The sequence below is a fragment of the Ammodytes marinus genome (assembly GCF_949987685.1).
Source record: "Ammodytes marinus genome assembly, chromosome: 18".
NCBI lineage: Eukaryota > Metazoa > Chordata > Actinopteri > Uranoscopiformes > Ammodytidae > Ammodytes > Ammodytes marinus.
This window is the reverse complement of record NC_137222.1, coordinates 12,259,331-12,285,142: the sequence shown is the minus strand read 5'-3', so window position 1 is coordinate 12,285,142 and position 25,812 is coordinate 12,259,331. Positions and strand designations below refer to the sequence as shown.

Genomic DNA, 25,812 nt, shown 5'->3' with positions numbered 1-25,812 from the left:
CACTGTTCTCCTGATTTTGGGAATATGCCAAACCTGTCTGTTGAGGGTAAAATGGCAGCATAACGCTCATCTCTACTGGGCTGTGGGACAGAGTGATGATCCTGTGTGTGATGTAGGGCTCAATAGAGAGTTGGGACTCTGGGTCTCAGGGACAAATGGAGGTCACAGAGAAGTCTTCGGGCCTTGCCTGACCAGAAGCATTCAGACTTTTAGCGTATGGTCAAACAACCAGCCTAATCTGGATCTTAATGCCAGTAGGCAATGACAGCATCCCCCCTGTACACACAGAGAGGGCTGTTGCTATTGTTACAGTGCAGCTATGAGGCCATAAATGACAGTAGAGGTCAAAGCAGAGCTTTTCTGGCAGGACACCACAGCGACAGGCCCACAGCCATCAAAGTGTACCTGGTGGAGGCAGTGGTAATCCTGCTCCTCCATCTCATCCATGCTCAGGCCCCGGGATTAAGGCAGTGGCCCCACTGGGAGCTGGCCCTCCATGGCCAAGTTTGGCAGCTTTTCGAGCTGCTCTGCCCGCTGTCGCATCAGCTCCAAACCAAATCCTATCCCCAATCCTGGCATTTGCATCTGGGCCAAAGCCTGCTGCTGCAGCTCCACTGCACCACCAGGCTGTAATTTTAAACCTGCAGCAGTAGCACTGATAGCGCCTATACCCTCTCTTGATATTTGTTGTCCCACGTCGTCCCCCTGTGGTTCGTCCATGTCCTCTGTCTCCACCAAGCTGCGGTCAGGAGGCGTCTCCTCACAGCTCATGGGTGAGACCAGTTTCTGGCAGCTAGTTAGTGGGACAAGTGGGGTGCATGTGGCACAGTGGTAGAGTAGATTACAGGGCTGGACCATGTTTGTCGAAATGATTGCAGGGCCTTGCAGAGAGTGCAGAATTGGGGTGGAGGCAAAATGGGTCCCAGGAGGATCTATGCATATGGAGGGGACAGTGCAGTGGCGGGAGGGGTTAAGGCGGTGGGAACGGCCTCCTGCCGGACGGTCACAGCGCCGCCCTTGTGGTAGACGCAGGCAGTCTTTACAGGACTGATAGGAGGGCTTCACTTTTAAAGGGTTTCCTGTGCTAGCACTGTCCTAAATGGAGAAACAGAACACAGTATATTGTCAGTAGTGCGCAGACGATTTAAAAGTTAATAACATAACAAAGGCTTCAGCCATGAATGCAGTTTTGTTAAAGGTCACATGTAATGCTCGGTTTAAAATTGTCATTTGGGTTTCTACTAGAAAAAAATTTCTTGGTGTAGTGTCTAAAAAACCCTTTATATTTCTCACAGTGCCATTGTTGAATCTCCTTTTCCCCCTCCATTTTAGAGATTGTCTATTTAAGCCCTGTTTTCCAAAAAGCCCACTCTGCTCTGATTGGCCTTGAATTCAACTGGCGGTTTGAATCTAACTGGCAGTTCAATTCAGGAGGGGGGGGGGGGGCTCATCACAGGTGGAGGTAGTGCTAAGAGCTGGCGTGGCTTCACCCCTGAGAAGAATCTGATTTGGGCTTACATATTTTCAGAAAGGTGGAGGTGAAAAAGAAAAGGGAGAGGGTGGTTTTTTCTCATACTTTGGGAGTCTCGGGTCACACCGGGGACCCATACAAATGTTGAAAAACTATGACTTTTTTGCACATTAGGTGACAAACGCATACAATGACAGTGAAAAACTGTACTTTTCTCAACTCACGTCAAAAGTTGCAGGGCAGCTGCGCTTGGCAGCGAGACGGTTGCTGTTGTTGGTGTTCAGGTTGGCTAGGCCTAACCGGCTTTCCTCGGCCTCCTTCCCATCAGAATTTCCAGGCGCTTGAGCCAAGGCCGCCATCTCAGCCTCCTCTTTCTTGGCCTCCTCCTCGTCCTCTTCCTCTAACGTACTGATCTCCAGCCTATGTCTCATGTCCTCCAGGGGGTCAAGGCGGCCGCACGTCTGAGCTGCCGTGCCTCCACCAGGCAGGGCTAGATGGGCCATGGGGAAGCCCTCATCCTCCAACAGGGCATCCCGCTCCACATCCTCAATCTCAATGAAAACTCTTTCCATACCCAGCAGAGGGGGTCCCCGCACTGGAGTGGAGGGCTCGCTATCTAGTGCAGAGTCTGACAGACGTCTGAAGTAATAATTGTAGTTAAGAGAGTCGAGGGGCTCCATCTCCAGACCCGTGCCCCTGCAGGGAGATGCCCCGCAGCCCCCCCAGGCTTCTTCCCCTCTGAGCCCCGGTGTCTCCTCCCCACCTGTGCTGTGGCCAGAGGCTTGCAAATCATCTGATCCCTCCTCGTCTGTTTCAGGCCTCCATAGCTTGTTGTGACGGTGTTTACTGTGAAGGCAAATAATACGTTTGTATACATATGAAGAAACAGAGAACATCACAAAGCACCATTACATGTTTTTATGCCAGCAGCATGTGGGTTATGGCTAAAAAAGACCTAGGTGACTGCAGGTGGCTAAACAAAGTGCAAACCTGAGTGAAACTGTAGACCTGCTTACCTTGCGTCCAGGATTCCCTGGTATTCGGCCAGTTGTCGCATGAAAGCAGCATTTGGCTGAGCTATACTCCGTTTCAGCTTGACACCGTTGTAGGCTTTCTCCAGAGACCAGCCATACTCCTTCATTGCATAAGCAATCACTGTAGAGGCAGACCGGCTCACCCCCATCTTACAGTGCACCAGGCACTTGGAATTGTTCTTCCTAATGGAGATACATTATAGTTGGTAATGGTGAGAGGTGACAGTGTGGCAGTATACTAAATATTAATGGGTTTATTTTTAGATTCCATGTTTCAGGATTTTGCTCTGACTCAACTTTCCATTGAATTTAACTTTTTCCACTTTCAGTTTACATGCTTAGACAGTTGCATAGCAACCGGACGGATTGCACCATTTCATCTCTCTCTCTCTGTTACTAGCACAGCTCTGTGTCTTGCATTTGTGTGGGAGAAAAATGTGTCTGGTGTGATCACAGCTCCAGCATCCGGGCAGAATGCTTGATGAGCAATTCAAACTTTGATGATTTAAAAATGTCGTCCAAAACTCCATCTATAAATACCCAAGTGCAGTCGGAGCACAGTTAGGTTTTGACTGTGCCTTTTTGAATCTGCATTACAGCCCCCCATCTCACCTTTCTGTCCAAAGCAACACACATTTAATTTATTGTAACTTGTGTAAAATATGTCCTATTTTTATCAATGAGCGGGCAAACCTAGCCGAAATGAAATTGACTTTTCAGCATTGCCAGGACCTGTTCATAAATCAGAGTGCCAAAAAAGAAAGAAGAAGAAAAGGAGGGAACTGGCAGGGCCTTTAGACCCCAATAACAATGTTCTAACACGTTTTCTTTTCAGTCAGCAAAAGCTACTAGCAGCTAGCCTGGTGAGACCAGCCTGATATGGCAAGCTTCACAGTCATGAAGGGGGCCAATTCACTGGATCTTTTCAGGTCCCCACCCATTGGTGTGGGTGGTCTGTACGATCTTACTTGGCTTTGACAATAAAGTTGTAGGTGTCGTTCCAGTGCGCCAGCAGGTCGGTGGCCTCCTCGTCGTACACGCGGACATTGTGATAAGAGAAAATCCCCGGGAAGAAGTTGTCAATCTCTCTGGTAACATTCAGGATGTAACCAACCCTGCAACCATAATTATAACATGTCAGACTAGATTTTACCGGCTTCTTCTCAGTTGAACTGTGATGACAGTCTATACACAACGTAAAAATAAATCAGTTTTGCATGGAGAATCAGACTGAATATCTACATATCATTTGATCAGTGATATAACTTGATTCTTTGCCTGCCAAAGCCTAAGTTGTACGACTGAAATATACATTTTTCAACCGTCACAATGTCACATTTCAGTTTTATTACCTCATGTAACAGATGAGGCATGGTGTTGTAGCTCTAGGCTTTTTCTAACATAAATAATTGCCTAACATTGTCACACATCTCACTTATTAACACGGAAAACCCCTTCACCTTGCTTCCTTCCACCCACCTTCTTTTAAAGATTTTTTTGTCATTTTCAAGCTTAATTAGATAGTACAGAGTTGAAATGGGGAGACAGAGAGAGAGGGGGGACAAACTGCAGCAAAGGTCCACGGGCCGGACTCGGACCCCCGACCAATGCAAATAAGGCCGGAGCCGGTATGGTATGCACTCTATCCACTACGCCACCGGAGCACCCGATTGTTTTTAAACTGAGCTTTGATTAATTTTTCACATTTGAAATGACATAGTAATAGACTTTATTGAATGGAATCAGTACAATCACCCAAACACAACAATACCTAGTCTACTAGGATTTATAAAAATCCCTCGTGTAAAGGTAATAGCAACTTTCCAGTTAGAAATACGCATGTATAGAGATAATTTAATGCTGTATGAGAAAAAACTGATTTAGGAAAGAATCAAAACGTCATGGTATGCAAGTGCTAAGCCAACAGCTTACCCGCAGTTACGTAGTTCTTCGAGGTTGGAAGCGTTCCACTCAGAGCCCTACAGAGGCAAGAAAAGCAGGAAATTATTAAAAATAAATTCTCAAAATGACTGTTCAAGTTCATTGTGTTTTACTGATGTAAGTTTAAACAGCAGTGCAGTATGTATATAATAATAATAATAATAATTTTATTTATAATGCACTTTATATTCAAGAATCTCAAAGTGCTTAAAAAGGGGGAACCTCAAAGAAAGTTTAGCTAAATGCTCTTTTAAAGAGATGTGTTTTGAGGTTCCGTTTAAAATATATGCGTGGAGGGAATTAAAAGAAAGTTTCAAATAAAAACATGTAAACATAGCATAAGTAAACATAAGGTAAACCTGTATAAAAGAAACAGTTCTCACCAAGTACACATGGTCAAAGATGAGTGTGGCCTTGTCCATCTGACCCAGGATCAACAGCATCTCATTGTCTATGAACTCTTTGTACTCTGTGAGGTTACAGCTCATGTGCTGCTCCAGCACGTTGCGGATCTGAGGACGAGGGCAGAACATCTTTACCAGAAACTCTTTACTTATTGGAGAGAAGCAATAAAAGCATTTGTATTGCACAACGAAGCTCTACTCCCTGATTTTACTTACTCAACACAATTGTAACATGCATCTCCAACAATAAGTCAAATAGTTACTTCTGTTCTTAACTTCTTCTTATTTATTTTCTAAATTTTGTTATCAAAGCACAAGGCCGTAGCAACTTTGAATCATTTCCATCACATGGTTGTGTGGTACCTGAAAACCACAGTTTGACAAAGTGTATAAAAAACATTAATATGATAAATGTAGGCAGAATGAAAAAAAAAAAATGTGTAGTTTAGAAAAAACAACAAGCAAAATGTGCTTCCTACAGAATGTGTCAAGTTAATGAGTATTGCATAAATAAAGGCAGAGAATCAAATGTGTCTTCTCCTGCCGTAGAGGTGTCGGTTTGGCACATACTGTACCTCCTTGGATGTGATGTTCTCCAGATCTTGAAACATCATGATGTTGCGTAGCTTGGCTTGAATGAGAGACTCAGTTCTCTCTCGTTCGGTTGGCCTGCACAAAATGAGTCAACCAGTCAGTGCTGCTTTCTGAAAATGTGCGTAGCAGTTTCCATAGCAGGAAAAACAAAAGGACGGTAACCAAAAGGCAACAGACTTAAGATTTTTTGTTTTCGTCTGATGCAGATTCCCACAAAAATCCCACCATAATCATTTTAATATGTTTTACAATGAAAATGAGAATAATGATGTAAAAGTGGTAATTCCCTCTATTATTGCTAATCATATTTCAATTGAAAAATCAGTCACAAACATTGCAATTAGAGACTATATCTAAATCATGCAGTGCTAAAAAGAAGCAGCGTGCCGGGTCTCACCTGTCTACGAACATGGTAGGCGAGTCAGGCCGAGTAGTCTCCAGGTCGGTCATAGCATTCCACTCATTGATGTAGCTTTGCTCCGAGGTCATGCAGCTCTCATAGAAGGCCATCCATGTGAGAGCAATGCCCCCCGGGAAGTAGTTGAACCGGCGCGACACCTCGCACGCCTTGTGGAGGATCTGCAGGGCAGACCTGCAGCACAGGAGAAAATGCTTTAGCATCACAAGTCACCATCAGGCCGAATCAGAAACCTGCTGCCAGACCTGTTTATTGGTCATTCTCAAAAGTGACCAGCAGGTGGCGTGTGAAAACAACAAGACTGTCAGAAGTCTTTGAACAAAGAGCAGTGACAGAAGTGACACAGTAGCCCAAAAAGTCTTACTCAAATAGTAATAATCAAATATTCTGTGGTTGTTTCGAAATATATTTTCATTTGGTAGATGTGTGAGGTTGAATCTTTCTAAAAAGTTTATAAGTACCAGTACAGTTTACCCTAATGTGCTTCTCCAGCACATTAATAAGCTCAGGCAGGTCATTTTTCTGCTTCTAGTTGAGTGAAATTGCTGGGTGTCTATGGGATAAAGCACCCACACAAAAGCAAGGGGAACTGTCTGCGCAATTATACCTCACACGATAGATAGCTATTCGAACCCCCATTTAAACGTTATTTACATATTCACAAAGTCCAATTTTTTCATCAACAAATAAATAAATTTCATAAGGTGACGACATAACACATAGGTCTGTTCTAAAACATAAAAGTGTGAAAGACACCATTTAATTTATACAGCGTGGGTGTTAATTGGACACACAGCGAAACACAAACAACAATCCTCCCGGGCAAACACCAAGGATTCACTCACCACATGGCCTGCACAGACACAGGCTTGAAGACATGTGACCGCCCTGCCGTGTTCACACTGAAGCCTCTGGTGAGGAAGAGGAGAGGAGAAGAAAGGAGGATCAGTTTTTTGGAGTCTGGATGAGTAATGTAAACACAGACTGGACACGGCTCAGTCATGGGGCCGTTCAGAACGACAACCAGTGGAACATTCCTCCAGCATACAGAGGCAGACACAATGTTAACAGGTCAGCAAGAACGCACACAGAGAAATTTTTTTAACGTAATTCACTCCTCTGCCACTGGTAGGCGGTAACAACCTAAAAAAAGGACAAACAGCACCTCAGGCAGAAAGTGTTCCTTACAAACTGGCCTCACAGGAAAATATGCTTAAGTAGTTTTGTACCTATTATTATGTTCAGCTGGCGGATTGAAGTATTTATTATTCCATCTGTTATGAAAGGACAAACTTAAACTCACCCATCTCCATCTAAATGTATGTTGGTGTCACTCCACAGTGGTAGCACCATCCCAATAGAGCAATCTTTACTGCAGATCACAAAGATTCAAGAATAAATTGTTAAAATGTACAAAGCTTATCATTGGATTAAGTTGCACTAATGTAAATCTAAGGCTGCGGAGGGATTAATCACCTGTCCTTGTCTGAGAAGTCCATTCCCAGGACAATATTTTCCTCTGTATCCTGATGGCCATTGGTGTAGATTACGACCATGTAGCGCACCCGGTCTGACCATCCGCTCTCCAACCGTACAGCCTGTGGAGCCAAAAAAGGAGAGTATGCAATACACTGCATTTAAAGTAAGATTAAAGTATCCAGTATTTACTGGTGTCGTTGGGAGATTATTGTCACACAAGCCTTGGACCAAACAAGACTTTTCTGAAATTTAAAAAAAATATGTAAGAGAACTAACGCTTGTGATGTCAAGTCTGAAATGTCCTCAATGTGTAAGGAAATGAAATGACTTTGAGTGTGCAGCACCCATGCAAACAACACATACCACCTTGTATCCTAATGTTTCTGGAAGGAAAAGTGAAGTGTGAGGGATGTGATCTGTGTGTATGTGTTGTTAAACTGACCAGCTTGATGCGATCTTCAGACCGGAGGATCTTAAACATGACCTGCAGGTGTTGAGGTAAATCACCTATAGGGGAAACAACAAGTGTCATTCAAGTCGATTAGACTCAAGGTCATTATCACAGTCAGACGGAACTGGACATCAAAATTTTGTTTAGCAGAAAAAAAAGGTTCTGACAGAGAACAAGGATTTCCTGATACAGTGACTTAAGCTTTAAATCAGCAATGCAGCAAGTAACTAAAAACTACTTTTAGTAAGCTGACAAATATTGTAAAGGTATGAAAAAAATATAGAAAAAAATAATTTACACTTCAATCACTGACAGGACTCTTAATTACAAACTGATCAGTCAGCTTCTTCTACTGTAAATTCTTTTTTGATTTCCTTTTCCAGTGGGAGGAAATGTGTTATCAGCCCTGTGACCTTCAAATCTAAAATGTTGGTTAGCAACACCTCATGTCCTCAAATGACCTCCGACGCAACATGGACGTCAAGATTAGACCAACTTGTAAACATCGAGCATCTATAAAAGACCCCACTGACTGAGGATTTATTTTTAGATTGTGCAATATGGTGCTACATTTTAAACATCACTTTCATGTAGGGACATCAAACATCAGAAGCAGCTGCTGCAGCAAAAAGACTGTAATAACAGTCTTTAGTAAAAGTACTAATACCACGCTGTAAAAATTCTGTTACAAGTTGTATGTCCTGCATGGAAAATGTTATAATGTATAATGAACCTTCTTGTATTCAAAGTAAAGAGTGGAGGATGTTGAGATGTTGCTTATTTTTAACCAATGTGTATGTTTTGTAAAAGTTGGTTTGTAAAAGTTCTGAAAATAGTTGGAAATGCTGTCCCAATTGCCCAGAACCTAAAGCGACACCTTCAGAAATGTTTGTTTCGTCCAACCAAAATATAGAACTAAAACATTCAAAACAAATTTTAATTCTTGAAAGGAAAAGGAGCTATCCTCACATTTGAGAAGCTAGAATGGTAGAACCATGAAAAACACTTGTCAAAATAGCTGCCAATTATTGTTAGAATTTTTTAGGCTTTGTGTGTGATGGTTTATAGACAGGGAGGATACATTGGGAAAGAGATGTAATCTATTAAAAGATGCTATTTTTCAATCTAACTTTGGTATTGCAGTTTAGCCTCTCTGCAAAAACGCTCTCTCCCTCTACACTCTGTTTGAACCTGGCCAGTCAGAGAAGGCCGGTAACTGCATGGCAGCAGGCACGCCCCCCTAGTTTCACTTTACACTGAGCGGAAAGCAGTGTGATATGGCAAGCCGATTTAACATAAATTTGCCTCACTAGATATGTGTAAAAGAACATTTCGGATATCCGCAAGGTGTTTTGTCCTCCCAACGGTGCCTTGGAGGCAGCAAGGTTAGGGTAATGGGAAGGGTCAGGGTTAGCTGCCTCCAAGGCACCGTTGGGAGGACAAAACACCATTGAGCTATCCGCAACTACATTCCTCATATCCACAGCTATCATTTCAGATATCCACAAAGACATTCCGCCTAGGAGAAATGACATCACTTTTGCCATTCATGTCTATGGGGTTTCTCATTACAGATATCTGCAATTCAGTTGCGGATATCCACTATGTGAATTACGGATATCTGCAACTGAATTGTAGATATCTATAATTCCAGATATCTACAATTTGATCCTGAATAGTCACAATTCCAGTTCAAGATATATTAAATTCACCTCAATTCAAGATATCTACCTGTCCCTTTTGAGATATCTTAAATTAAGTTTTGACATGGCGAAATGACATTGTAGATATCTCTAACTGGAGTTATGACTAGTCAAAATGACGTTGTAGATATCTCAAACTGGAGTAAGGGATAGTCATCATTTAATTGTAGATATCATTTATCAAGTTATAGATATATTTTTTTTTAAGATATTTTTTTGGCATTTTTACGCTTTATTGACAGTGTAGAGACAGAGTTGAAATGGGGCAGAGAGGGGAGTGACATGCAGAGCTTCTGGCCGAGGCCCATGGGGGGCACGCCCCACCAACTGAGCTAAGGGCGCCCCCAAGTTATAGATATCTTGAAATGAGTTTTAATTACAGATATCTAAAATTGTAGATATCTGTAACTTTCATTCCGCCTAGTCAAAATGTAATTACAGATATCTTGAATTAGAGTTTTGACTAGACAAAATGACGGCAGCCGGAATTGTCATTTATCATCTAAGTTTGACTATCCGGAATTACATGGGAGATATCAATCACTGGAATTACAGATATTTATGTCAAATTGGCAAGCAATACTTAATGACGTTTGAGATATCTTCAACATTCATTCTGCCTAGTCAAAACTGAATTACAGATATCTCTATCTGTCGTTTCGACTAGTCACAACTACTTTACAGATATCTTGAAGGAAAATTCCATCTATTCAAAGTGTAATTACGACTAGTCAGAAAGAAGTTGTTGATATCCACAATGTTAATTCCGGATAGTCAAACTTAGTTGATAAATGACAATTCCGCCTACCATAGTGCACAGCCACCTGCAGCCACCCCAGACAGTAAGCAGGGAATATGTATAACATGCATGTATGCCATTATCTGACACTTTGGTATCATTTAGCATGACTGTATAACATTATAACAACATTTATAGGTCAGAAAAGGTGAAAAAGCACAATAGGTGCTCTTTAATCATTTTGCCGGCAGTGCTAAATTAAACTTACCAACCTCCATCTTTTATAAGCTCTTTAAATGTTTTTTATGCAAAAATGTGAATTTTTAAAGTAACTATAGTTGTCAAAGAAATGTTAAGTAAAAATACTTATTATATATCCATTCGATATGTTATGAAGTAGAAGTAGAAAGTTGCAATGAAAGAGAAGAAGACCAAGTACGTCAATTATACTACAGTACGTGAGTAAATATACTTGATTTTGTTTGAAATGTTGTGTGAGCATCCCTAGTGCTCAGTTGCAGGTCACCTCAGGTAAGCCCCAGCTAAGCAATGCTTCCCATCCCAGTTTTGATTGAACATACAAACCCGCAGGCAATAAAGTGACCTCGGCAAATCCAATTTTTCATTCTGTCCGGAGCTTATTTGTGCAAAGAATATGATCCAAATAAAGAGAAAAAAAGCTTCTGCGGTTGTTGGTTCCTACCTGCATGTTTGTGGTGGTTAGGGGTGTGGGGTTCTTGTGCGTTGCCGCCCTCCTGGAGGAAGAGGGCGGCTCCTTTGACCATGAAGAAGCTCTCACTGAGGCTGGAGGAAGCAGAGATGTTAAATAAATTACTTTTCAGAGCAGTGTCATAATCCAACTGCACTCAACTTAACACTTTCACACAAGCTTAATAATGTTTTACCAAATCAACCCTTCCATTATGAATAATTCTAAACCTAGAATAAAACACAACTGTGGTGAGAAAAAACCCAGAACAAATGTGGAGCATGTGCGTCACCATACCATTAGTCTGTTGTTTCCCCACTCTCTTTACAAAGGAAAAGGTGAAAGTTATTTTCTCAACATCATTTAGTTTAGTTTATGATTTTGTGGACAGTTCCTTTACTTAACTGTTCAGTAAAAGTTGCAGCTTTAGCCCATATGCTGTAGCCCCTGGCCAGTTGCCAGCAGGCACCCTTAAATACAATACTACTGAATACAATAGTTTAAAATAAAAAATACTGTAGATTACATTACATTTATAAATACAGCAAGCCTAAGCAAAATGGAGAACGACATGCAAACTTATTGCACACAATTGGAGCAAGTACAATACATGTAACAATATTGTCAGGAACAACTTGAAGATGACATCTTCAAATTGCTTGGTTTGTTCTGATGGCAGTCCCAAACCCAAATATATTCAGTTTGCCCAAATCAAACAAAGGAAAACGTAGAAAAACCCTCAAAACTAATCTATAACCAATGATTGCAAAACTTTCCGATTACGTTTCCATCAAATGACCGACCTGCGCGGTCATTTGAGTCTCCACAATGTTTCACATCAATCATTGAGGCCTAATTGGCGTTTGAATCCCGCTTTAAATCACAAAGCAGCGTGCTCAAGGTCTGCTCTGAGAATGGGACATTTTGACACGGCTGCGGTCGCGACACCGTGCTTACAGCGAGCAGCCAGGTGGAGGCTACATACTTATTAAGCCCTGGTTGGTTCACTGAGCAGGACAGGAAGAGCATCAGAGAGTCAGCAGAGTCCTGATGCAGTGACTTTTACAGCACTGTGTTTTTATAGCTCGATTAACACACTCTAATTGATGTGCCTGGCAGACCTACGGTGAAACAACAGAGTGACACCGCTTTGTGCTATCCATATGTATTGACAGTCAGCCTGTGCTGGACACAGTCCTCCCAGGTCTGAGATGAAGGCCACTGCAAGCAGGATGAGAGATTAAAGCACGCGCACACACACACACACACACACACACACACACACACACACACACACACACACACACACACACACACACACACACACACACACACACACACACACACACACACACACACACACACACGCTTAAAATGTAGAAAAAAAAATGTAAGTTCCATGCTGGCAAATGAAACTCATGATGACGCTGCAATTTGTTAAACTTTTAAGTCCACAACCACTTTTTGTGAAAACTTACATGAGACAGATATCCCTCTGAGTCAGAGCAGCTCTCTCCACAAAGTGAGGCAGCATGGTGAACATGGCTTAGTTCATCAGCGTAGTAGTCACGTGTACTATTTACAGTCAAAATCTAACTAAAAAATAAGTCTATTATCATCATCCTTCCCATCCTTCTAAAACACCTGCGTATTCCTGGTCTCTTGTTCTGATCCTTCTGTAGCCAGACTTTCCTCCTCCTTCTCCCCATCCTCGGCCTTGAGGTCTCCCCCTTCCATGTTGCCCCCATGTCCCCTCAGCTCCTTATCCCCTCGTGTGTTCCTCTGCAATTGGCTCTCCCTATGCAACGCTCTGCCACAATAGCATCATTCATAGCCGACGCTGGGAGGCGGTGGAAACGCTACTTGCCGTCAGTCTCTGGTCTGACAAGTAGAATCCTAAATTAAGACTTCAACGTTGATTTATTACAGAGCCACAGAGATATGTTAGTCATTCAGACACTCCCTGACATGACTGTTTCAACTGTGAATAACCCACGCTCACTCTGTCACACACACACACTCACTCACTTTCACACACACACACACACACACACACACACACACACACACACACACACACACACACACACACACACACACACACACACACACACACACACACACACACACACACACACACACACACACACACACACACACACACACACACACACACACACACACACACACACACACACACACACACACACACACACACACACACAGTGTGTGTGCCAAAGTGTTCGCTGACAATTCATGACTTTTGTGACGTCGGGTTTGATTGCAGAAAAGCTTTGTGACTGAGCTGAAACCACAGTTTTTGTGCTTTAAAGATTTAAAAAAAGAATGTGTCACATTTATTTAAACTTTCCTTCCAGAAGTATTCTTTACCTTGACAATAGTGAGAGACCAATGGGCAATGGCGAAAATAAACTGAACAAATGATACTGAACGGTTCTGAGAGAGCCCCATTCACAGACATCACCGAACAGTCAGGAAGACTGAGAGAAAGACACACAGCTCAGCACCTACTGTAAAGCCCTAATAGGTTAAAAAGTTAAAGGTGGAGTCAGCAATTCAGGGGAATACTTGTTCTCAAAATCACTTTGTCAAAATCAGTGAATATCTTCTCACCATCCGCTACCTGTCTGTACTGTGTGTGCTGAAAAAAATCCAATGTTAAAAGAAGCTACGAGGAACATTCAGTTTCTAGCGGCAACTTTGGATACAAGTGTTTAAACTTGTACAGCACCTAAGCACATGCCGGAGGTGGGTGCATTTGTTTAGGAAGCGAGTGAAAGAGAAAAAAGAGAGACTGCATGCAGGGTGGATCGCGATGAGGTCAGGTATTTATATGTTATTCATATGCGAAATCGGACCTGTGCTAAAAATAGTGTACTATTCACTAATAGCAGATTGTGAGGAGATATTTACTGTTTTCTGACCAAAGTGATTTTGACAACAAGCATTCTCCAGAATTGATTAACTCCATCTTTAAGGCAGAGTTGTTCTTTGACAGTCTGACTTATTGCTTAAATTTTTTTTGAAGTTTTACCGTCCTTGCCAAACTTTTTTACTTTAATTATGCAACAAGCATTTGTCAGAAACACGGCCACATAATATGCATCAGAGGGCAGCATATACATTAGAAATCTTAGCTTGAGACTAAGTGAAAATTTAAAAAAAGTATATTTCATGACATGAAGACTTCATAAGATCTATGCAAAGGTTTCCATCTGCACTGTTAAAATTCAGCTTTCAGATGAAATAATATTATATTTTGCAAAACATCAGGGTTAAAACAAACATTTCACAAGTGCTTAAAGCCAGATGAATATGTAAATAATATACAAATAAAGAGGGCTAAAAATAAGTGTAACTGAACATTGCTTTCAGCATTGACTGCTACAGCCTGAACTATTCACTAACATTTAGTTCAGTTTTCCTTGCAGTGATACGGAAACTGAAAATCACAGTCCAAGACACTGTCAGCTGGTTATTCCCCGGTGTTGGCTCATCCAGGCTCACCCTACTGACCACATAAATACATTCCCCAGATAGAAGTACAAAACATCTCCATTTCTTTGTTTAGTCAGTAGACATCTCCACCTCTAGAAATCTTCTAAATAAAATACATGAATTTTCAGACAAAAAAAATAACTTACATCTGATTATTCTTCCGGTCATCGTCGCTTCCAAAATCCTGGAAGACAAAAACAAAAGTCAATAACAGTGTGATGCTGTGAAAAACTGAGCCTTAACATTTAATGAAGAAACTAAGAGGTTTTTTACATTTTCTTTCAATTTTATATTCTTTGGGTGCAGTCCAACTGAACCATAGACATGTTCCTCTTGTATCACTAAGTAGGGTCCACTGCACTGAGCACATTTTGACTGCTGTTTTGAGGAGGCATGCGTTCATTGTGCACATAATTCATCACTACTAGGTCCAAAAAGATGTGCGTCTGTATTTGTGAAAGCTACAGAGCCACATGAGCAGAGTTTAGTTCAATCTGCCAATAGATGCAGAGTGCCGCACAATCAGAATTAGAAGGGGTTCCAGCACCAACTGCTGGTCTTCCCTGGTCAGTGCTGTGATCTCATCTGCTATGGACATCCTAGGAAGCCTGACAGCTGAATCATTAAGCAGCTCAAGTTCAGCAAAAACACACACGCAGGTATCCCCCATGATCCACTTTTCCTTCATTTCTTCTGTAATGGTGAGAGTGATAATTAAAACCCAACTACTCATCATCAGGGGAAGGATGTCACTGCTTTTTTTTCTTTTTTCTTTCAGCCCTCTTCAGAGCTCATAATCCCCACTCCTGAAAGACTAGAAACTGGAGCACTAACCGAACTGATGTTGTGATTTCCCTGGGATTTCAAATCTGGAACTGTTCTGCATTTAAAATGGTTGATTCTGTGTTGCACAAAGGTACTATGCCCGGCAACATGTGACAACACTTATCATCTCTTGCTCGTTTACCTCAGTGGCATGACGTCACTCATTAAAAAGGTCAGTGATTCTGGAGAACGCTTGTTGTCAAAATCACTTTGTCAAAATCAGTGAATATGTCCTCACGATTAGCTGCCTGTCCATACTATGGGTGCACTGACAAAAAAATTGTGTTAATACACGGCCTAGGCTCTGTAAACGGGCATGTAAACAAATGGTCTCGGAAAACAATGTTATTGATATAGGATATTGCCATGAAAATACAGGTATCATGTGTTTTTAGTACGACTGAAGCAAGCATGACAATGAGCTGGTCTTCATTTAAAAAGGTTTTGAAGCCAAATAATGATCAAAGCCAAAGTATAATCCAAGCAATGCTTAGCCTCTATCAATTCGATTGCATTGTTGCTAGCTACGGTGGGTCAGTCCCAGCCACTTTGTTTACTTTCCTGTTTACAAAGCCTAGGCTGTGTATTAACCATGAATTTGTTTTCTAGGCACACATAGGGGATCATGAGGAGATATTCACTGACGTTGACAAAAAGTGATTTTGACAACAAGCGTTCTAGAGAATCACTGACTCCACCTTTAAGTTAACCCCCCCCCCCCCCCCTTCAAGTTCCTCATGGAGCAATTATTAAGAGAGTTCCTGAACACTTGGCTGAGCTGTCCTGGGGCAAACACTATAAGCATAGGCCTAAATAAAAACATTAAAAAATATATATGAAATTCCCCTTTAAAGTCTCCTCCCCCAACACAAGCTGCATTACTACAACTAAAAGCTCCAATAACATGGAGGGAGAGCAACCTGAGCGCAGAGCAGCAAATGTTTGTGCAGCAGCAAAACGAGCACTTTGTTCTGACAGCTAAACCCAGCAGGCCCCCCCTCTCCCCCTGCAGGATTTTGTTTACAAATCCGCTCCCACAAGCATAGCAGCCACAAACAGCTCTCTGCTGGTAATATTGCAACAATATATCAAGTTTTTTTTGACACACACTGCAATAACCCTTCCTATTAAACAGCCCGTTGTTGATACGGGCTGCTGAATGACAGGAATCACGCAGTGTCCTCACACCGCGCACACAAAAAGACCGAGCCCCGGCTTTTCCACTGACCTCCCCCGCACTGCTGTTGGTCGTGCTGGCCGAGGATGCTGCACTGGGGGTGGGAGAGCGCTGCAGAGTCACCAGGGCCATGGTCGGTGGTCTGCAGCGCAGGAGGAGGAGAGGAGAAGGGAGGGTGGGAGGATGTGGGAAGATGCGCCGCTGAGATTGTCTCTGTCACCGGGGAGAAAATGCCTAGTCAGACTCTCATCCAGCAGCACAGCCCGACTCCAGAGCCCCGGCGGTGCTCCCTCTCTCGGTCCTGCTCCGTGCGTCCTCTGCGGCCGCCGTAGTCCTCATGAGCGGGAAGGCACGAGAGATTTCCTCCGTTTGTAGCGAGCCAGCAGCGGCAGCAGACTCTGAGATTTCATCCCTGGTGCGCAGACAGACAAACAAAACACGGTGCAGGTTGCAAGCGGGGCAGAAATGACATGCAGCTTTGCCGGACGCCTGTGATTGGCTGGCCTAGTTCGCGTGTGCGCTGTCATTGGGCCAATGTTGTCAAGGTGACTGGCCAGACTAGGAACTCCCAAATACAAATGATGAAATAATATTCCGCTCGTGTTATGAAACGCAATGAGGTTGACACAATGGTGAGTGGGGCATTAACTAATCATTTTTTTCTGCTCGACTCATTATTTGGTCTATGCTACATCGCTTAACACCATAAAACAGATTTAAAAGAAAAACGCCATCACAAGCTCCTCGAGTCCTATAGGCAAAGTGATGTATGCCTATTTTTTTCTTTTCCTAAAGTAAAAATTCAAGTAAAATAGCTTACATTCACATTTGAGTAGAATTCCTGGATTTTCATGTTGTTCTGTTGATCCACCTATTGTAATCAATAGATAGGCTAATTTTAAAAGGCTGATACTGATTCACACAAAAAACTATATAGAGCCTAAACCTTGATTGAACAACTTTAATTAGCAAAGGGCATGTGATTCCATGCATACATAAATACAAAATGTAATTTAAAAAGAAAATATATATATATATATATATTATTTAAATCAATGGCTCAGTTGAGGGCAACATGTAAAAAGTGTTGCTCTGGTCAGTCTTCACAGTTTATCTAGATTTTTCCGAGATTTTCATCTATTGCTCACCATGGCCCAACTTGTAAACAAAACAGTCCAAGTTCAACAAAACATTGTTGTCCAGCTCTTCTTTGGCAAGGAAAGTCGCTGTCTGTAAGGAGATTCTCCCCTGTTGTTGACCGACATGTTGACAAAATATCCTCTCTTTTCCTTTCCTCTTGTTGGATCTACCTCATGAGGAGTGTGTGTTGCCGTCTGTCTGGCTGTTGCTCGTGCTCTCTCCGGCCTCCTGGTCAAGATTGGATTCCTGCAGACACCTGCCCAGCGTCTCAATGGGAAGAAGCAAGGACGCAACGCCGGCCAGCAGACCACAGGTGATGTACAGTGTCAGGCTCAAATACACAGAGGTCCTGAGCAACACCTAGAATCCAAACGCAGATGTGAGAAAAACACAGCCTAATCTGAAGTAGTCTGATAGCAGAAGAAAATCGCAAAAGACTCTCTGTAATATCACAACAGATATAGCAATAGTTTTGTTTTCACCATCAATTTCTAGAATATGACTCAGAGTTGTTATTCAAGCTATTATTAAAGGGAAATTTGAAAATTTCAAACTCAAAGCTACCCCTTGGAGATTTTGACCACTAGTAGCGCTATTTGGAGCACTTTATGAGGGGACTCCTATTTCAGTTTGTTCCCAGGCATGTAAATGGGGACGCAGATGCATAAACATATACAAAATGTGTTGTTAACATTCCCTACATTGATTTTTATGTATCTACAGGTGACATTTAATATGCCCAGCAATGCAGAAACAAACCAACAAAAGCAGAAAAGATTTAAAGAAAAAAACAAATGGCAAATTTTTTATAAAAAGGCACTCTTTCCTGAAAATAAGTCCTAATTCAAAAAATTCCCTCTTGACACACACTGGTCAATTACTAGGCGTTTTGAAAAGAAATGGTGGGATATGCAGTGAGTGTTTCTGATCTCCTCATCCTCTGTGTTTTTGTTGATCCTTTGATTAGTTATATTGTAGGGTTCTGCAGCCTGTAGTTGGTCCTGAAAGAATGTTAAAATCACTCAAAAGAGTTTTCTTGGAAAGTATCAAAACAGATGGTCACTTCTGCATACCTGTGCCACAAAGGGAGTAACAAGAGCCCCCAACCTCGCTATTGCACTGGAAGTGCCAATCGCCAAGGCTCTGCTTTCTGTTGGGAACACCTAAAGAGAGACAAGTGAGAGCATTTTGTTCAGTTCAAATGATCCAAAAGTAAATATATTTAATGTTAAAAGTGATAAACTAACCTCTGGTGTGTAAACAAAAGCAACTTGGTATCCTCCAGAGATGAAGGCTCGGGCAAGAAAGATTAAGATTGTGAGAGTTACCCTGCATGAACAGAAAGAGAGACAGAGAGTTTGTTATATAAGACCTGATGCTTCAACATATTATTGAATTAACAGGCGGGGACACACTTACCTCCCTATACAAGCATACAAGGGCAGAATACATAGACTGAACATGAAGAAACCCAGAGCCAGGCTCTTCTTCCTGCCAATACGGTCCACTAACAGAAGGACTATTAAAAGACCTGAAGCAACAATGAAAAACAAACAGAAAACTAAACGGTTCAACTCACACGTCCAACAAAATGTTTGCATTTTTCTTAGATCCTTATTATGCGTTGGCTTTTATACCCGTTTGTGATTTAAATAGAATTTTAACAGAAATTGTAGACATGGCATAGCTTTTTGTTCTTGATAATGACGAAATATGGAGGAACCCTTTGCATAGGGGCTCAACCCTGTTCCTGGCAGTGGAATCACAAAAGGTTTCAATTACACACCACCGCTATGACAAGATGCTAATAGGGATAATTTTACCTGGGAATTCAGCCAAGGTCGTCCATAAAAGGTCTTTGTAGTCGGCTGATGTCAAATAGTTACATTCCAGACTACAGCTCGGTTCTATCTTGTTCCCTTGGATCGCTATAAAAGGAAGAAGGACGGGTTCATTGGTTGTTGGCATTTGTTCAGATTTGAGATACAAAATGACAAATGTGTAAAGCTGATTCACCTGGAGTAACTATTACCTACCCCCACATGCATCTCCAGCTTGGAACAGCTCAGTTGTCAACAGGACTATCCCATAATAGCAGAAGGCAAAGGAAAACCTTTGAAAAAAAATCTGTTACTAATTTAAAAAAATATATAAAGCATTAAAGCACATTATTCAGTTGAAATAACAAAAGTCTTAAAACTACATTTTATCACAGGGCATCCCTACAAGATCTGGTAACAATCTAAATCTTATATTGTTTTTTACTTTTAATGCATACTTCCAAACAAATTAGCACAAACCAGCTGCCACGCAGCAAACCTGGAGGTTACCCAAGAAGTATCCTGCTTTGGTAATACTACAGCCTGGAAAAAATATTCACCTGATTAAGGAAGGTGAATCGAAAGGACAGAGTAGAAAATGTATCACTCAAACTAACCATATGAACCACAGAAGAACAGTTGTCTTCCAATACTGAGCATTAAACAGATCTTTGATCGTTCCCCGGTCAGTCTGTGTAATTAAAAAGACACAAATGGAAAGATTATTCAATAGTGTCAACATATGAGCAGCACTGTATCGGACACACATGTCCTTCCTCTGTACAAACCCATTGACCCGTCTTGTCTGTGACCTCACCTGTTTATAGGCAGCAAGCTTCCCTGGAGGCAATGCCTTCCCATTTTCTTTGGCAATGCTTGATAAAGTTGCCAGGGCCTTTTCTCTTCTTCCCGTCAGCGCTTCAAAACGAGGACTTTCAGGCAGCCACTGTGCAATGCAGAGAATTCATTTAAAGGTTTGGCTTCAGCTGGTATAATAATAGGAGGCTATATTAATGAGAGACTTTGGCTGTGTTCGGAAAGCCATACTAACGTCCTACTCATACTCATTTTGACTTCAATTTGAGTATGTGACGGTTGGGTATGCGAGAAATTCCCGGATGAGTACTAACTTCCGGGAAGATTTTGGGTATGAATCGATTGGATACTTTTCCTACTCAACCGCCCCACAATGCACTGGGTCAATTCTACCCAACCAGGAAAATGAAATATTTTCGAGCAAGTTGCTAGGCAACAACATTATTTGGGGTCCGCGATCTGACAACTGTACGGCTACGTGCAGTCATTCAAAGATTAGATAAGATATGAAGATAAATACCTAACAACATTAGAGTTACTAAGTGAAATGACAAAATGAGTGATGCCAGTCTGATAGTGGAGAGAGATCAGAACCATAGATAGTATATCAAATCAGATTAGAACTGAATGCTGTGTTCCACACAAGGGGCTCGTCCAGCTCAACTGACAGACAGCTGAGTGCTGTCGCCACGAAACGTGATTAGTGTTCTTAAAGATAGGCCTACTTAGATTATAAAACAAGAGGTCTAAAACACAGATGATGAACAGAGGACTGTAAAAATCTAGTTCAATATCTAACCTGTGGAGGGCGGTAACACGCTAAACAGCGTCTAAACGGCCTGAATCTTGTAAGAAGAAGAAGAAATTATTTATTGCTTGAGTATACTTCAAGTGAAAACGTTTCGACGCACCTCGCATACACAATCGATCTTTGAGTAGACAGTATGTAGTATATATATGGCTTTCCGAACACAGCCATACTTACATAGCATAGGCAAACAAAGATTGCCATTGGTATAGTGGACAGGCCGAGCAGCCACCTCCAGCCAAGAGTGGGCATTATCCACAACGCCAGCAGGACCTCCAACACAGCACCAATGGACCAGAACGCCTGAACGACACACACACACACACACACACACACACACACACACACACACACACACACACACACACACACACACACACACACACACACACACACACACACACACACACACACACACACACACACACACACACACACACACACACACACACACACACACACACACACACACACACACACACACACACACACACACACACACACACACACACACACACACACACACACACACACACACAATCAATGAGCAGTATAAACCGATTTCACACTGTAATATAGTAAAAAGTCATGCATTGGTAACCAAACCATCACAGTACCCCAATCAGAATGATGTTGGCACCTCTAGCCTTCGCTGGGAGGAACTCTGAGTACATAGTCACCCTGAAACGAGAGACCACATATTTATTGCAAATCATGTCATGAATTTTTTTTTAAATATGTGGGTCTGTTGAAATTGTGAACTTACGACTGAGGAGCTCCTCCGATACCGATTCCTACGAGGCCCCGCAGAACCAAGAGCCAGCTGTACACCGGAGAAAAGGCACTCAGCAGTCCGTAGAACAGAGTCCAGCTCATGCAAATCACCAGACACTGTTTACAGAAACACAAATGTGAGTTAAACATCGAATAATCACCAAATCATAAATGGAAACAATGGAAGATATGAGACTCACTGCTTTTCTGCCGAAATTGTTGGACACACTCCCCCACGCAGGTGAACCAATCCCCATCCCGACAAACACCACCTGAAGAAAAAAGAAGGGCTTGAGAACAAACCTTTTTCCACACATTTAAAAAAATAAATAGTAACAAAACACTTTTCCAAGAAGACCTAAAAAGGGACTTTACCGCTGTTATGGCAGCCACCTTGTAGCTGGGCAGCCTCCACTCACAGTGCAGCTGGGGGCCCAAGATACTGAGGATCATCATCTCCATGGCATCTCCTATCTACTCTCAGAGAGGCACAGCGCTGCGTCAGAAACATAAACTATCTAGAAAATCATTGCGAAGGACCTTTTAGCATTTTTAAGGATTCTTACCCATGCCAGTCCGGTGATGAGACATACTTTCAATTGGGACTTCCCAAATCCAACTGCATCCAGTGCATCATCTATCGTAAATGTGTCTGCAAAAGTGAGAAGAGACAGTCACTTCGAGTTCATTGCAAATCTGGCCCCCACGGAAAGCAATTCAGGTTGAATGGCTTAGGAATTCAAACATCATGACATAACCCTAGTTTTGGGTATTGCACATACAAAAAAAGATTGCCCTTTGTTAACCTTTACATTGGGGTTGTAAGAGCCATTTATCCTCTTCTTTGTTTACTTGTATTGTTTGTTAAATGCACAACTTTACCGCCTGGTGGCAGTACTGTAACCGGATGCAAGTTCACTAGACCGGATGCAAGTTGCGTAGCAGGGACGCCAGGTGTGCTTACATGCTGGCAAACAGTTTACGACCCTGTTTGTGGAGCTCACACAGGTTAACAGTAAATAAGTTGTATGTTCAAGTCTGACCTTCAGTTGTGTTTGTGAATAAACTAAGCATTATAAACTCTAGAGGAACAAGTGGACATTCCGTAAGCTTGAGCTGTAACCTAGAGGCTACGGCACGCGTCAGGAACACCAGCCGACATGCAACATAGTGGCTAACTGGGAAGCCGCTACAGTGGTATTGCTAATTTTATTATCTAAATACTTCTTACACCACTGATGATAGATCAGCCAATTGACACTGTTACAGCTGAGCTCATGTGCATATTTGTCTTACAGCTTTTGACTAGTAGGTATACAAGCACAGTCAGGATACACTGCCTTCAGCTTGCAAAAAGGATACCTTTACGAGACATAGCACAAAGACAAGATCCAAATGTGTGGACTGGAAACTGAAACTAATTTTACTTCACAAACCTTTATTAGATCCAGATCCTGATGCAGAATTGTCACCCCCAGTTTTGGGTGCAGCTGAAGCGATAGTGCAAATCTCATTGTCTGTGCCCTGGTCCTCATCGATTTCACCCACAAAATGCAGCTCATCCCTAAATGTCAGTGCACCAAAAGAGAAACAGACACAATCAAGCACAGAAGTTTGAATTTGACCTCATTCTGAACATTCACAGCCCCTGTGTGAAATCTATGGTATGTCAAACACAAGCAGGGCAGGTTTTTTTCTCAGTCTGCTACCGTTTATCATCAGAAACAATGAGGTAATTAAGAAAGAAACAATAATTAAACAATCAAATAATCTAGTTGTTTCACCTCAATTCAGGATTTCTCCACCGCTTGTAAGAAATCATTGCCGTTTTGCTCCAGTTCTCCATTGGAGTGTCGCCGTTAGAGAGCTGGGGTTTTTGAGGAAACTTGTTTGGTGGAGAAACCTGCACTTCAGGTTTCAATGAGACAACAAACACCTTGAGCAGAGGGGGGAGGAGTTACTCCAGGCAGCCTATAACAGTGCAGGAGTGAGGGGACAAAAGTAATATACAGTAGGTTAGTGTGTCACTGTGTCAGAATAGGTCAGTGTGTGTGTCCTCATCTCTTTCTCATCCCCTTAATCAAGATGTTTGGCTTATGTTTTTATCTAGTATAGGACTTATCAATAAGTGCAACAGTAAGCTAGGCTAAAGCTTAATGAATTATTCAACAAAACATTAAGTAAACACAGGCAGGTTGTGTTCCGAGCTCCTTAAACCGCTACTATCGCTGCAGACAAATGAAACAAGAGTGAAGGATGTGTTGGCTTATAATATCTATGATTCACCAATACAGGGTTGGCATGAGGTGAGGCTTACAGCTGCTCTAGCAAACTTTGTTTCAGCAGCGGATTACCTGTCATGGCCTGCAGCTGACAGCAGGTTGTGCTCTAATCCTACTGATACTAGTTTGGTATTGGTGATAACTCAAATTGCCAGAGGGCACTCTCTCTCTCTCTCTCTCTCTCTCTCTCTCTCTCTCTCTCTCTCTCTCTCTCTCTCTCTCTCTCTCTATCTCTCTCTCTCTCTCTATCTCTCTCTCTCTCTCTCTCTCTCTCTCTCTCTCTCTCTCTATGTAATGGTTGTTTTTCACAGGGATGTGTGCCTGTTGTTGGTTCAAATTCACAATTAACACAACAATCATGGTGGTAGTTACACTTTTTCAAAAGCCTAATTTGTATCTCTTCACAGCTGCCTCAGGAGAGGAAGGACCTAAATGTAAGACCTGATATTTTGTGGATGTAGCATTATTACATCCTGTAGTACGACTGTGAGAACAGTAGAGTCAGGCCTGCTGCTGCTCTGACACTGGGCTCTGGAATACAGTATCTCAGACAAGTTACTGCAGACTACATTGAACAGAAACCAGTGGCTTCACAGAACATATAAATACATACTTCAAACATCTAAAACACTATGCTATGCTTAGGAAAATGGTCACCAGTGACAAGAGTATGTGAGATCTCTAGTCAATGAGAAGCACTGAGATACTTTACCTATAGGTAAAAGTACAAATACAACAATGCATACTAAATACCTAGCCTGGTCCAACCAGACCATCGTACTTCATGTAGGCGGGCCTCTTTGGCAGAACAATTTAAAGACAACAAAGTAGACGAACAAGTTAGTGGCTAATCTAATCTTGAGATATTTGTAAAATGTAAGTATATATATAGGCCTACTTTATATATAAATATTTATATTTCTAATCCCTTCGTTTCACTCTCATCATATACTTTCTTAAATATTTCTGGAGATAACTAGTAACTGATATTGTAATAGCAAAAGAAAAGTAATCTGGTAGAATGCATGCACCTCGAAATTGTAGATACAAAGGTACAGTACTTGAGTAGATGTTCTTTCCACCATTGCCAGTGTCGCATGTTGCACGAGCAAAAAAAAAAACACGTTAAAACAAAGTTAACATTTCCCAAACTGAAAGTGAGTATATTTATCCTTGTTCCAAATCCGAGTTTGTTTTTCTGTTACTCGTGGAGGCTCTCAGTCTACCGCATCCCCTGCAAAGTGAACAAGGCCAACCATGAGAATAAAAAGCTAAAGAAAAGTAGGACACTGTGAGGACATGCTGAGGCTGCTGCATTATGGGACGGTCATAAATACAGGTAGCAATACTACAACGCATCCCTCTGGCCCCACATCCTCTGGTCACATCAGCTACTCCGCCGGACTCACACCAAACCTCAGCCGACCCTTTTTTCATCCGTACAAAGAACTACGCCATGGACCCCAAGGTAAGATTTCAAATCTACATTCTGAAAAGGCTGAATGCCAACATATCATTGCACTATTGTAGATCATTTCATTTCGACATGTGAATGACCCATCCTGCTAACATTTCTCAGACAAACAGCTGGTTGTGTGATGCTGTATGTAATTATTTTTGCTAGTTGTTCAATGAAAGATCAGATTCTGAACCTAATAGTATCTGGTTTTGGCCTTAAAGGTCCTGCCCCAGCGACAGCAATCTGTTT

The 25,812-nt window shown here is 42.0% G+C and overlaps 2 protein-coding genes across 3 annotated transcripts; both read right to left on the bottom strand.

Annotated features, from left to right (window-relative positions):
* Positions 1-462: 462 nt before the first annotated feature.
* On the bottom strand, positions 463-16,599 carry ssh1b (slingshot protein phosphatase 1b; the record flags this gene model as incomplete). Its single annotated transcript, XM_080046781.1, has 15 exons — positions 16,516-16,599; positions 14,609-14,646; positions 10,938-11,038; positions 7,784-7,848; positions 7,339-7,460; positions 7,166-7,234; positions 6,708-6,773; positions 5,842-6,036; positions 5,426-5,519; positions 4,830-4,958; positions 4,438-4,484; positions 3,474-3,620; positions 2,488-2,688; positions 1,696-2,317; positions 463-1,095 (listed from the first exon to the last, which is right to left on the bottom strand). The coding sequence occupies exons 1-15, from the start codon at positions 16,594-16,596 to the stop codon at positions 463-465; spliced, it is 2,610 nt and encodes an 869-aa protein (XP_079902907.1). The 5' UTR covers positions 16,597-16,599.
* Positions 16,600-17,559: 960 nt separating this feature from the next.
* Positions 17,560-23,702, bottom strand: svopb (SV2 related protein b). Of its 2 annotated transcripts, none has more exons than XM_080046304.1 (16): positions 23,607-23,702; positions 23,259-23,386; positions 22,389-22,474; positions 22,198-22,296; positions 22,023-22,094; positions 21,815-21,939; positions 21,666-21,729; positions 21,226-21,351; positions 20,242-20,370; positions 20,042-20,115; positions 19,641-19,717; positions 19,428-19,532; positions 19,024-19,135; positions 18,852-18,933; positions 18,678-18,767; positions 17,560-17,964 (listed from the first exon to the last, which is right to left on the bottom strand). In XM_080046304.1, the coding sequence occupies exons 1-16, from the start codon at positions 23,666-23,668 to the stop codon at positions 17,776-17,778; spliced, it is 1,620 nt and encodes a 539-aa protein (XP_079902430.1). In that variant the 5' UTR covers positions 23,669-23,702; the 3' UTR covers positions 17,560-17,775. The 2 variants fall into 2 exon arrangements, with proteins under 2 accessions (XP_079902430.1, XP_079902431.1); XM_080046305.1 differs by having other exon boundaries at positions 19,024-19,111.
* Between the last annotated feature and the right edge of the window lie 2,110 nt (positions 23,703-25,812).